The 12,770-nt window shown below is 41.4% G+C and overlaps 1 protein-coding gene across 1 annotated transcript in view; it reads right to left on the bottom strand.

Annotated features, from left to right (window-relative positions):
• The window catches only part of ARID5B (AT-rich interaction domain 5B), a 193,102-nt gene that overhangs the window by 89,781 nt on the left and 90,551 nt on the right, over positions 1-12,770 (bottom strand). The window contains exon 4 of the mRNA XM_027530920.1: positions 10,186-10,416. Within this exon, the coding sequence (XP_027386721.1) occupies positions 10,186-10,416 (231 nt within the window). The remainder of the gene's footprint in view (positions 1-10,185; positions 10,417-12,770) is intronic.

Raw genomic sequence — 12,770 nt, 5'->3', positions numbered from 1 at the left:
CTTGGCTACCCTGCCTCCTTTGAAACCCATTACCAAGTCATGGCAAGCAAAATTTAATTTTAAAAAGGGAAATGATTTATGTGCTACAGGAATAAAGAAGTGACAGAAGCAGGAAAGCTTGCATACATTTCATTTTTTTGAAATTAGACCTATAATTTTTTCATTAAAAAAAAAAAAAAAAAGGGATGCCAAGTTGGGAAAGCCAATGCATTCTAAGCAGAAAATGACAGAGAGGTGTATAATGAAAGTCCTGTCAGCATCACAACCCCATGTCTTATAAAGAGTGTGGGAGAACACAGCATTAGTTTGCTACAGCCCCTTTCAACTTCTAAAGAGTTTCAGCTCTAAAAGGGCTCGGTATTCATTATCTGCTTCTCTGATGAGGTGGGAAGCCACTGGGAGATTTGAGCAGAGAAGTGATCAATCTGGCTGGTATGTTGAAAAGAGACCATGAGACAGCAAGGGCCACAACAGGGAGACTGCTGTAAGTCACACAGACAAGAGAAGACACTGGCTGCCTTCAGACTTGATCCCAGTCTAATGGGATTTCGAATCTTTATCATCATTCCTTTCTTAACCACTCCAACACACACCAATCCCTTTAAATCCTACAGATCCTATTTATAGGAGAGACCTGGTGCTCAGTTATCTGTTCCTGTCTGCCTAATGATCTCAGGAAATCTGAAAGATCTTTCTGAGCAGGGACCAGGGTGAGTAGCATGCTAGTGTAATGGTTACGAGCACGGATATTGAGTTACACTGTCCAGGTTCAAGTCCTGGTTTACCACTTGCGGGTAGATTCTTCTAACTGAACCACCAAGGAAGCCCTTACCACTTGCTAGCTGTGTAATACTGCTGTGCTTAAGTGTTTTTATCTGTAAACTGGCAGAGAACAATGATACTGATGCACAGTATGCATGTATCCATTCAACATACATATATACATATATATATATATATATATATATATAAATGTTTTGGTCATGCTGAATGGCATGCAGGATCTTAGGTCCCTGACCAGGGATTAAACCAGCACCCCCCTTTAGTGAAAGGGTGGAGTCTTAACCATTGGAACACCAGGGAAATCCCCACTTAATCAATATTGATTACACACCTACTATATGCCAAGTATTGTGCTAGTTCCAGGCATATCTTTGTAAAAAGACAGACGAGTTCCTTGCTTTTAAAGAGCTTATATATAGTACGAGTGGAGAGTGGGGAGATGGACCAAAACATGTAAAGAGATGAATACAGGAGTTCATTTCTGAAAGCGATGAATGGATGAGAAGACAATGGTACACTGGGTGATGGGTTAGAGAAGATCTGTGGAAAGCAGATGGTCAGAGAAGACTTCTCCGGGGAGGAGACATTTGAGATGAGGCTGGAATGATGAGAAGAAGCCAGACCCATGATATCTGTGGAAACACATTCCAGGCCGAAGGACAACCAAACAAGTATTTCTGGAATGAACCTATATCAAATGAATTTGAGTAGCAGATGATACCTTATTTTCACTAGCAGTCTGTAAAGGTATGAAACAATTTTCTGCGTGATTTTTGAGGAATCACTGTGGACCCCGTATGTGGTTAAGGTTGTATTGGATAGAGCAAAGGGTACAAGAAGATTCTGGTAACATGAGTACTTAAGCAGTACTTGCTGTGTTCCATTTAAGTGTTTTCAGTCATTAACTCATCTCATCGTCACAACAATCCTGTGAGGTAGGGTCTACGCCTAGGATGTATGATCCATGGCTCGCTCACATTTCACCAATACCCTTCCCACATTCTACGCTGTAAGCTCCTGAAGAATGGGGAAGTTTCCTGTCTTGGTCACAACTTTGTGCACAAAGACCACATCAGGATTTGCACCAATATTGAGTAGATATTGGTGAAATGAATGAGCAGATAAGTGCATACTGAGCACCAGGCACCATGCTGAGACCTAAGTGGCCTTGGACAGCCTGACCTACAGTCCAAGGATCTTAAGTCAATCCAGTTTCCCCAACGGGACAGACTAAAGGAGTTTACAGAGAACATTCATTTATCATGAGGATTTTAGAACTCAAATGAATATAGACTTGTTCAGAACCTCATTCTACCAACCCTACCCCAAACTAGAACATTTTTGTTTGTGGTTTTTCATTGACCCAGCTCTTTCCCATAGAGTGTGTGTTTGTGTGTTTTAATTTAATTAATTTAATTAGTAAAAATATTTGTTTCATCCTAGAAAGCAATCAGAAAAGACCCTGATGCCGGGAAAGACTGAAGGCAGCAGTAGAAGGGGATGACAGAGGACGAGATGGTTGGATGGCATCACTGACTCAATGGACATGAGTTGGAGCAAGCTCCAGGAGATGGTGAAGGACAGTGAAGCCTGGCATGCTGCTGTCCATGGGATCGCAAAGAGTCGGACAGGATTGGGTGACCAAACAACAACAGGGAGCACTATGTTGATCTTGCTAATGTAATGGAATATAACTTTCTTGCTTTTCTCTATGAAATCCTACATGAAATATTAGCCAATATAGACACAAATCCTTTCTTCTGGGCTGACAAGAGTTTATTGAACCCATGAGTCCAAATAGTTTTTAATAACCCCATTGAATCCACTCAGCTACAAAAGGGGTCCAGCGTTACTTTAAAATACCCTTTCAGGTTTGAAAAATAGAACAGAAACCCACTAATCCTACCCATTCCATACATCATAACTTTAAATTAATTTACAATAGCAACATTAAGATTCTTTTTATTAACCACCCCCCTCAAAGGGTTGGCACCCAGCTTCCAATGCCTGTGCCTGAGGAGGCCTGCTCTCCAGCCCTCCTGTGTCTTTACTGTCCTGGAAGCCAAAGCTTGACTGTCCAAGGACAGTCTAATCATTCCATGGACTCTAGAGCATATTACACACAACTTGACCAGCAGCTGTCTTGGGGTTTGGTCTACTATCTGGCACAATGAACGTATCATTCTCTCTGTCCCTACTTCAGCAACTACATGCAATAAAGAGCAGGTAGCAAGAGTGGCCTTGGTTAGACCATCCTCTAACGATAAACAGAACCTCTAGAAAATTTCTGAGACAAAGCAATCCTTCAAGTGAGAACTCTGAAGGTAAAAGTCTTCTGCAGAAATAGTAATACATAAGAGGCACAACTCCTTTTCCACTTGGCTTCAGTTAAAGAGAAACATCTGCCTTGTTATCATTGGGAGGTGGGTGGGCACTGTAAGCAGGCAGGCGGGGGAAGCCTGAGTCTGTACAGGAACCAGGAACAAAGCCATTTGATCGTCAAAATCCACTGAGACCATGAAACCTACTTTGGCAAGAAAAAAATGTTTACTCACTTACAAATTCCCATGATCCTTAACAAAACAACTGCCTTTCCTTTCATTTCCAGCAAAACATGTGATGTTTAGAGGGAAAGAGGCAGAGTCCAGCTCATCCTTTAAGCTTCAAAATAATTTTATGCGTCCTGAGTTTTCTTTCATAGAAAGTCAAGGTTTTATCCCTTCTTCTGTTTCCCTCCCTCCCTCTGCTTTTTCTTCTTTTGTCTAAAATGTCATTATTTCACCCAAAGGGAAAACGGAAAAATTCAGGGCAGAGTCAGAAAAGTGTCTTTAAAACATACTGTAAAAAGTAGAAAACTTCTTTTCCATTAAGGTTCCAGTAAGAGCCCTGGAGCCTTAGGAAAATGGTTCCTTTATTATTCAAAGAGCAAGGTGGGTTTAGATGACTGTGTACAAGTTATCTAAGGCCTAAGAATCTAATAGAAATGGTAGGGAATCTTCATTTATCAAGAGAATGTCTTTTCAAAAAATGAATGAATACAAACTTTTTCTGAGCCCAGCAAGTGGGCTGTTACTGCAGGATTTTATAGATGGGACAAGTAAGGGGCCTTACGTCACCTGCCCAGAGGCACAGCAAGCCAGACGGTTGGGCCTTGATTAAGCTGGGCTACATACCTATAAGCCTAAAACTCTTTTCACTACATCGTGTTGCCCTCCAGGCCCTCAGCAGAGTATACGTCTTAATATTGATGTAGACAACTTCTCCCTGAAGTCAGAGCTCATGGTGCTCTATACATGGACCAAACACCAAGATGACAGTCCATCTCATCTCTGTTCTTCTCAGGTGACTTACTGCATCCTTCCTTTAACCCCATCCCACTCCTTGGTCAAGACACCCACACACACGGGCACAAAATCTGCCAAAGAATTTAGAAGCATGACTACTTCTGTCTCTCTGAAATTGAAAACTCAAACCAAAAACAAACCATATTTTTATTATTTTTTTAACCCACCATGCCTTAGTCCATTTAGCCTCATCCACCTTTAAAAACTGATTTCATCTCATTTATGTTGGGTCTGCCTCACACCTCCGATAGGAGCCAATACCTTAAAGTTATCCATTTATCTGCTGTAGGTGCCTCTGTTTGGGTTTGGCTGTCAACGCCTCGCACATGTGAAGTCAATCTATGTGATAGTAATGTAAACACTGTGCATTACAAACTGGTGGACATTTATTGTTCTTACAGGTAAAACAGACAATATGTTTGCATGTGTGTGTTTCTTCTACAGTGGAGACAATAACACACCATAAATGAAAGTATGTGTTTTACCAAAGGATCATCAAATTATAAAAACAGGTAAGAGCAAGGTAGGGGGCTGTCAGAGAATGCACTATGCTATTAGATTCTAACAGGACAGTGGGGCCAGGAATTTTAGAGATTTTGATGGGAAAAAAAATGCCATTCGTAATGTCACTTTCCCCTCATCGTTATTATAAGCTCATTTCCTCATCGCATGTGCAATACAACCAGTTTTCTTAATGCTTTCATGTGGAGTCCATTGCTTTAGCTTTAAAAATAGCCAATTCTCTTTTGCTAAGAAAACAGCATATTGCCTTTAAGAGCATTGTAACTGACAAGATGGAAGAATGCAGGCAGGATGTCTAGGCTGAAGCTTTTCTATCACCTGCCATTAATATGATTCAATTTATGCTTATGTCATAGGTTTAGACACTGTGCTGCACTGTGAGCAAAGAAGGGACTTGAATAAAATACAGTGAAGAAAGCAGATGGTATGCTATCAAAACCCTTCAAGCCTAAAATAACCTTTCCCAAGTAAGGAGAATAGTTAATTAAAACCAGGATATATTTACTCTATTCTGAATATCTCAATGTAAATAAAAATCAAAATGACACCTGTAACGTGGGACTAAATGATGAAAATTTCATCTATTCTATTTTTCTTTAATAGTTTCTAATCAAACTTTTCATTAAATAGCTTCATAAAATTCCACAGAGAATTTATTTACAGGGACTCATTGTAGATTTAAAAGCCTTACTTTTATTGTTCAATTAAATTTGTTATTCAGTGGACGACATTAAAACAATAGAGACGGTGGAAGGGGAGGAGAGGTGTCTAGCCAGTTGGGCAAGGCTGTCACATGAGCAAAGTCCATTTTCAGAGATGGACCTGGGGAATGTGAATACGCGGGGAGGCTCCCAGAAGCAATGCGGGGGCAACTCTGCTCAAGAAAGCAAGCCCAGTTCCTTTGCAAAGCCACGGACAGGGTTTGTCCCAGCCTAGGTCCTCTGACTCACATTCATGTCCCACTGGCAGAGAGGTCACGGGGCCACTTATAAAAACCACCTGGAGGGCACAGACTCGGGAGAGTGATGACTGTGGGCAAACACATCTAAGAGAGACCAACAGCCGACCTAGGGTGAAGACGGTCATTCCTAATGGTATTGGAATGTGAATTTTACATGATCTAGGCATTGCCAAAACTTTTCTAATACCCTTTCTCCCTATTCGTATTTTTTAAAAGTTTTCATTGGAGTAGAGTTGATTTACAACCTTGCGTTAGTTTCAGGCACACAGCACAGTGGATCACTTTTACGTATACATATATCCACTCTTTTTTAAAAAAGACTTTTCCTACATAAGTCAGTACAGAGTATTGAGGAGAGTTTCCTGGGCTACACAGCAGGTTCTTATAAGTTATCAGTGCATATGCCCATCCCAATCTCCCAAGTTATTCCTCCCCAACTAATCTCTATTTTTAGAAACCAGATCCAGCCCTGCTTTTTCCACGAGGTTTTTCCCGACCCCTCACCACGATGACTATCTTCTCCAGCCAGGCCACCTCCTCCACACCCCCCGCTCACTGCGAAATGCCTCCTGCACTCGCTTTCTGCAGCATTCATCCAATACTTCATCCCTGACTTTCCTCTAACATTAGTTAACTTTTCAGTTGTGTTAATCCTGTCTTCCCCAATTAGGTTTTAAATCCTCAAAATGAGTGAGGACTGCCTTTTACTTATCTTTTGAAACCCCTCTCTCACCCCCACTCTGTAACCCCATTTAATAGCAGAGAGCAAAAAATATATTAGTTAATAAAATAAACATTATTTAATCATAGGAAAGCAGACACTGTCCTTTTGAGAAGGGCCTTGGAGGTATTTTATGGCAATTTATGAATTTCATGTGTCAAAGGTGTAGCTGCTAAATGCTATAAACTCTTTGCCATCAGCTCCACCATTCATCCACCTGGTGATATGGCTAATAAAATTTGATTTTTACAGCCTAGGCATACTGTTACCTAAATTACATGTGACCAATTACTGAAGTCACCAAACGTGTGGTACAGAATATATACTGTGTAGAAAATTCATCTGTGGGCCCCCTGGCACTCGCGGTAATCTGACAGAAGTGTCTCAGTCATCTGGCAGTGTTTAATATTAGGAACATTTGTTTAATGCCAGTCACTAATTAAATTTATGTTCTTCCACCAACTGTTAGTTGGTTGGAGAAACCCAACCCCACGTTTTAACAAACCCTTTAACCCATGCTGATTTCAAATAGCACCGGTTGGAGGTTTAAAGGAATTTCTCTGGAAATAAAGATGTATGACCAGAAGTGGAAAGTGAAGGAGGGATGTTGGTGAAGGTTTTTGAAATCAGGTCAGAATAAGTTTTTTGGGTTTTTTTTTTTGTTGTTGTTCTCTTACTAAAACTAAAATGAAATCCTATAAGAAGTACCAAATATTTGAAGTACAAACTACAAAAATACTAATATTCTAATTTTTAGACTAGTCATCGAGAAGCTCTTTAACAAAGGTACCTTTATTCCAAAAGAAAGCTTCCACTTTAAGAGACTGGGGAAGAAAAAGCAGCATTACCAGAAGAAAGTTCAGGAAAACATTTAAAAGTCAGATGCTTGTGTTTGTGAGAACATTTAAAACTAATTTAGTAACTCTTAACAACCATTGTGATCACTGTTAAATTGGAACTTCTATTACCAATTCTAGATGCAACAGCTTTGAAACTCAATGACTAATAACTCTTAATTTAGCCAAAAAGGTTAAAACATTTTTTCATTATATTACATTGTGAAACTCTAATTCTGAATACACTTAAATTAGGGAAAGCATTCTTTCAGTTCTATTTTGCGTCAAGAATTTAGAGACCTCTTGAGTAGCAAGCAGGACGGAGGGTTTGGGAGTAGGGGCTAGAAAAGGAAAAACTCAAAAAAGTATTGAAAAGGGAAGATTTATAAATGCTGAACTGAAAAGAGTATTTTTTTTAAATGTATTGGATACATCCAACTACTTGAATAAAAAAGGTTATTTCAATATTATGAATGACAAGGAAATCTTCCTGGAAAAAGGAAAAAATAACTTGCATAATCACTATTACTCTCTTACAGACTGATAAGCCAGAGTTGTAGAAGGCATCTGAACAAGACAGTTTGTAACCCCAAAAAAGTCATGTCTAATAAACTTAGGTCCCCTTCTGCTCTTTCTTTCTCTCCTTCTTGGATCCAGATAAGCCATCTGGTCACCCTCACCCTCCTCTGCCCACCACTCCTACTTACAACATCCCATCTGCCCCTGCTCCAGGGCTGCTGGTGTCACAAATAACCAGCCTAGAGAGGTCACCGTGGAGTCCCCAGTCCACGGCAAGGCCTGTGACGACTGAGAAGAATAATCTGAATCTGCATAATTCGCAAAACAAGGCATCCCTGGAAAAACATTACCCAACAGAATCAAGGAATGCTCCTGCTCAAAGGGCTCTCGTGCTCTCTAGGCCACAGGTCTCCACCCCTTCTGCACCCAGGTCCCAATGAAGGAGTCAGTGTGGCTCAGTTATCACCCTGCTTGCTCTATGGTGGTGATTCCCAGGGAAGGGACAGGGTGAGGTGGGGGGTGTTCTTGCCTCGGTAAGTATAGGAACTTCCAGGTGACATGTGTACTATGATGATGCACCCCCAGAATATTCTGATATCCCTGCCCAGCCTATCGAGAACCTCTGATACGATCCAATATCTTCAAGGAAGATTTGAGAAAGTGAAGATTTGAGAGATGTGATTTTATCTTGTCTCAAATCTTTCACGGCATCATGCAAGGTCTCCTCAACTGAGGATGTGCTATCTTCTCCTCCTTTCCTTCTGTCTACAGAGAACTCATGACCAGTCAGCTAAACAGAGATGCAGACACAGATACATGTACACATATCCATCTTTGATGGGTATAGTGTATAAAGATATAATCGTCATTGTTTAGTCACTCTTTGTTGCGTCCGACTCTTTGCAACCCCATGGATTATAGCCCACCAGGCTCCTCTGTCCATGGGATTCTTCAGGCAAGAATACTGGAGTGGTTTGCCATTTCCTTCTCCGATACTACTTATACATGTAAGAAAATAGATGAAGAGTAAAGCAAAACCTACAAATTTGGTAATTTCTTACTCTCCAGATACTTTGAACACATCCAAGAAATTTAAACAGATAGGACAGCATATGATCTTAAAGAAGGGAACTAAATACAGTATTATGGAATAGTGAAATGAATTAAAACCAAGGCAATTGTTTTCTTGATGTTTTCAGCCTCTTAACTAAGACCTAAATAGTTTAATTCTATCAGCTTAATTGGAGAAGGAAATGGCCACCCACTCTAGTACTCTTGCCTGGAGAATCTCAGGGACGGGGGAGCCTGGTAGGCTGCTGTCTATGGGGTTGCACAGAGTCAGACACGACTAAAGTGACTTAGCAGCAGCAGCAGCACCTAAGACCTAAATAGTTTAATTCCATCAGCTAAATTGGAGAAGGCAATGGCAACCCACCCTAGTACTCTTGCCTGGAAAATCCCATGGACAGAGGAGCCTGGTAGGCTGCAGTCCATGGGGTCGCTAAGAGTAGGACACAACTCAGTGACTTCACTTTCACTTTTCACTTTCACGTGGAGAAGGAAATGGCAACCCACTCCAGTGTTCTTGCCTGGAGAATCCCAGGGACGGGGGAGCCTGGTGGCTGCCATCTATGGTGTCGCACAGTCGGACACAACTGAAGCGACTTAGCAGCAGTAGCAGCAGCTAAATTTAACCCAAGTTAACTTTTAATTTTTTTAAATTTAGTTTACAATCTTTTATTCATACCAAGTCTTTGAAACTGATGTGATTTTTACATATACAGCTCATAGGAATTCAAAATTCAGGGGCATAGGGACCTATTACATATCTATCTACCTTACAGTAATGACATGGTTAAAATGGTGTATTCTTTTTACACTAGTGTATTTTTATAGTTCTTTATGGTGGCACTAGTAACAAAGAACCCATCTGCCAATGCAGGAGACATAAGAGATGCAGGTTTGATCCCTGGGTCACAAAGATCTCCTGGAGGAAGGCATGGCAACCCACTCCATTATTCTTGCCTGGAGAATCCCATGGACAGAGGAACCTGGAGGACTCTGGTCCATAGGGTCACAAACAGTTGGACATGAGACTGAAATGACTTAGCACGCGTGCATACCATGGAAAAGGGAGTGATCAGTTAAATTTAATACAATCAGTATCTGAAGAGCCAAAGCCTTTTAAGAAACAACTAGCATAAAAGCTTCCTATCCTATAAAGTCCAATTTCAAGGTCGACCAAGCAATTTCAGACTCTGTCTTGAACAACAAATTCTAAATAATAATCCTGTGCCCTGGGAAACAGAGGCTGCCAAGGAGGCAGTGACGTCTTATTGCGGCAATCACTGGGGGAAGACGGGGGTGGGGGCGGCACACCAGGCTTGTGAAAGTCAGCCCCGTTCCCCACCACTGCTCCTAACAAGAACTGAAAACAACCAGCCACACACGCACAAGTTTCATGTAGGATAAAAAAATAATTATCATGAAAAGACTCACCAAATTCATCGCATATGCTCTCATTTTCTATGAGAGTCGGGTGGTCGAAGGTGTCCCGACAGTACAGGATCTGAGGGTTCTTGCTGACCACTGCGATGCCCCCCAGGGCTAACGCAAACTGGTCCGTGAGAATGGAAGACGGCTTGTCCTGGATGCGCTTCAGCATGGAGCGGTAGCGGCAGTACTGGGGGTAGCTGAGAACGATCACGTTCGTTTCTTCCTCGTCCTCCCCTAGACAATCGAGAAAACACTTCCGTTACTTTCTTCCCTCCAACAGAGAACTGTGGCAGCCATGGCCTCATTTCAATGCTCACCTCTGGTTTTGTATTAAAAATATAGTCTTCAGCAACATTCTTGTATTGGTTCATCTTTAGTCTCAGTCCCATTACTCATGCAGCTCCATGAAAAAGCCTCAGGTACCAATAAAGAAAGAAAGAGTTGGATCCATAACCCCATAGACAGACTGAAGAATGTTTAGGTCCCTGGCAAGCAGCAGAACCAGAAAACTGTTTTGAAAGAATCTGATGTGCATAAATATATTTTATTTATAATTAATATCATTATTTTATCCACAGGAAAATTCAGAATTTTATTGAGCTTCTTTGTATTTCTTTCCACAGTTTCGTGTTGCTTTTATTTTGGATTATATAATCTTTCAGTGCTTGAAGCCTGTCTAAAGGCCATCTGGCCCAAGAGAGATATCCATGGGTCTCCAGAACATCATCACCTGCTCTGCTGGTTGTTAGTGCTGTTCAATGAATATATCTTGCTCCCTTTATGGTCCTGTGGAAAGACCACCCATTGAAGACAAGTGGCCATGTGACTGGTTATGGCCAGTGAAATATGGCAGAAGTGGGTGGCACCTTTAAGAGCCAGAGTGCAACTAACCATACTGTCTCCCTCCCTTTGTTCTGGACATCTGTAATGGTTCAGATAGTGGCTACTCAGCCAGTTTTGGTCTTGAGTGAGGATAACATGGAATAAAGCACCTGGTTGGTCCTAAATGGATGTACAACATAAACACTTGTTGTTTCAAATGGAGTATGATTTAGAGGTTGTTTTGTAGTGTGATCTATCTCAGTGTGATTGATACATCCACCTTCTCCACCCTCCCCCGGACCCATACCCCCCTATCTTCTAATGTTCCTCAAATCCATCTGGTAACTTGGCACAATTCAGAGAACCACACAGAGAGGACTCCCCAAGCATCCTTGTGAGAGCTCCATCAGAACCAACTTAACTCAGGAGAACATTTTAGCAACTTTAATGAAGCTCCCTCTTATAACAATCTTAATGCTTATTTGCATGCCACCATATTTACAAAAACTAGATTCTGCATGGATTAATCCTTCTTTCATCTTAAGCTTGAGAAATGGCAACCTCCTCCTCCCCTTTGGTATCCTGCCACCTGCACAATGTCAAGCTGAATTGGGGCTCCATGACACAGTTTGCCATCACTCTCTGTAACCACACCATCAGGGCGTGTGCAAGCAATTCCCAGATATGTCACTTGCTTATCCAAAGGGAAAACACTCAATATTTCGAGCCTTTACCATGCTGCAGGGAATTGCACAAAACAGTTGTTCAGGATACCAACATTATCATGGCCATCTGGCAACCAGTGGGAGACGAATGAGGAAGGACAGAACATAATGATGGAGCATAACCAGTACCAATGGAAGGTGTGCATGTGACCCTTTCAGATAGGAGGCCAATACCCAGATGTATTTCTAATTATGTTCACTTAGTTCCTCAGGCTGGAGGCTTCTTCCAGAATGGAGATGTTTAGCTGCTTTCAAGATGACATCTTTTAACAGTTTATGTTGCTTAGACTCCTGCCTTGTTTGTGGGTAGCCACTTCATCAGCTGGCACACTTAATTAAATGGAAATACGTTTACACTGAAGCCAAGTCCCCAATGAAAAATAATTTGAAGATGCTGATACATGTCCCAAGGCATGCCCACTTGAGATTTCTACAGTAGCCCAAGACACTGGCTCAAATTTGTGTTTTCTATAAAGTGAAAAAAAGTGTTAGTGAAAATATTTACAAAAACATCGTCAGAATTCCAGAGTGTCTGAGTACTATTTGAAGAAGCAGCCTCTAATGTGTCAATTACATTATTGCACTCTATTTGTCCAAGATGACCAAGATTTGTCCAAGATCATCCAAGATGACAGTCAGGGAGTATAACCAGGAACCCCCAGGATTTATTTCCGCATGCTCAGCCCCTAACACCATCTCTGGTACACAGTAAATACCATAACAGTGCCTGTTGGTCTCACTTCTGCGATGGGAGTGGTGTGTGTGTGTGGTGGTGGGGGGCAGCTCTGTACTAGTGTCTTTACACGTTCTTGAAATGGAGAAAGTCATACTTCTAAGGTTGAACATGGGGGAAAAATGCATGTTTCAGAGTCGGCTTTATAGCAGAAGATGTCACCTGGACTCTTGGGACCACTTCACTTCCTTCCTTCATTCTCCATGAGGATGCCATCTCTAGGTTCTTAATTATCTCTTCTGGATGAAATCAGTCCCTGGCTATACTCTGTGCTTAGAAATGACTTTTTTTTTTTTTTTTAATTCCCT

This window comes from Bos indicus x Bos taurus, chromosome 28 (genome assembly GCF_003369695.1).
Source record: "Bos indicus x Bos taurus breed Angus x Brahman F1 hybrid chromosome 28, Bos_hybrid_MaternalHap_v2.0, whole genome shotgun sequence".
Classification (NCBI taxonomy): Eukaryota; Metazoa; Chordata; class Mammalia; order Artiodactyla; family Bovidae; genus Bos; species Bos indicus x Bos taurus.
The sequence above is the reverse complement of the archived record's forward strand: the minus strand, read 5'-3'. Positions and strand labels throughout refer to the sequence as shown.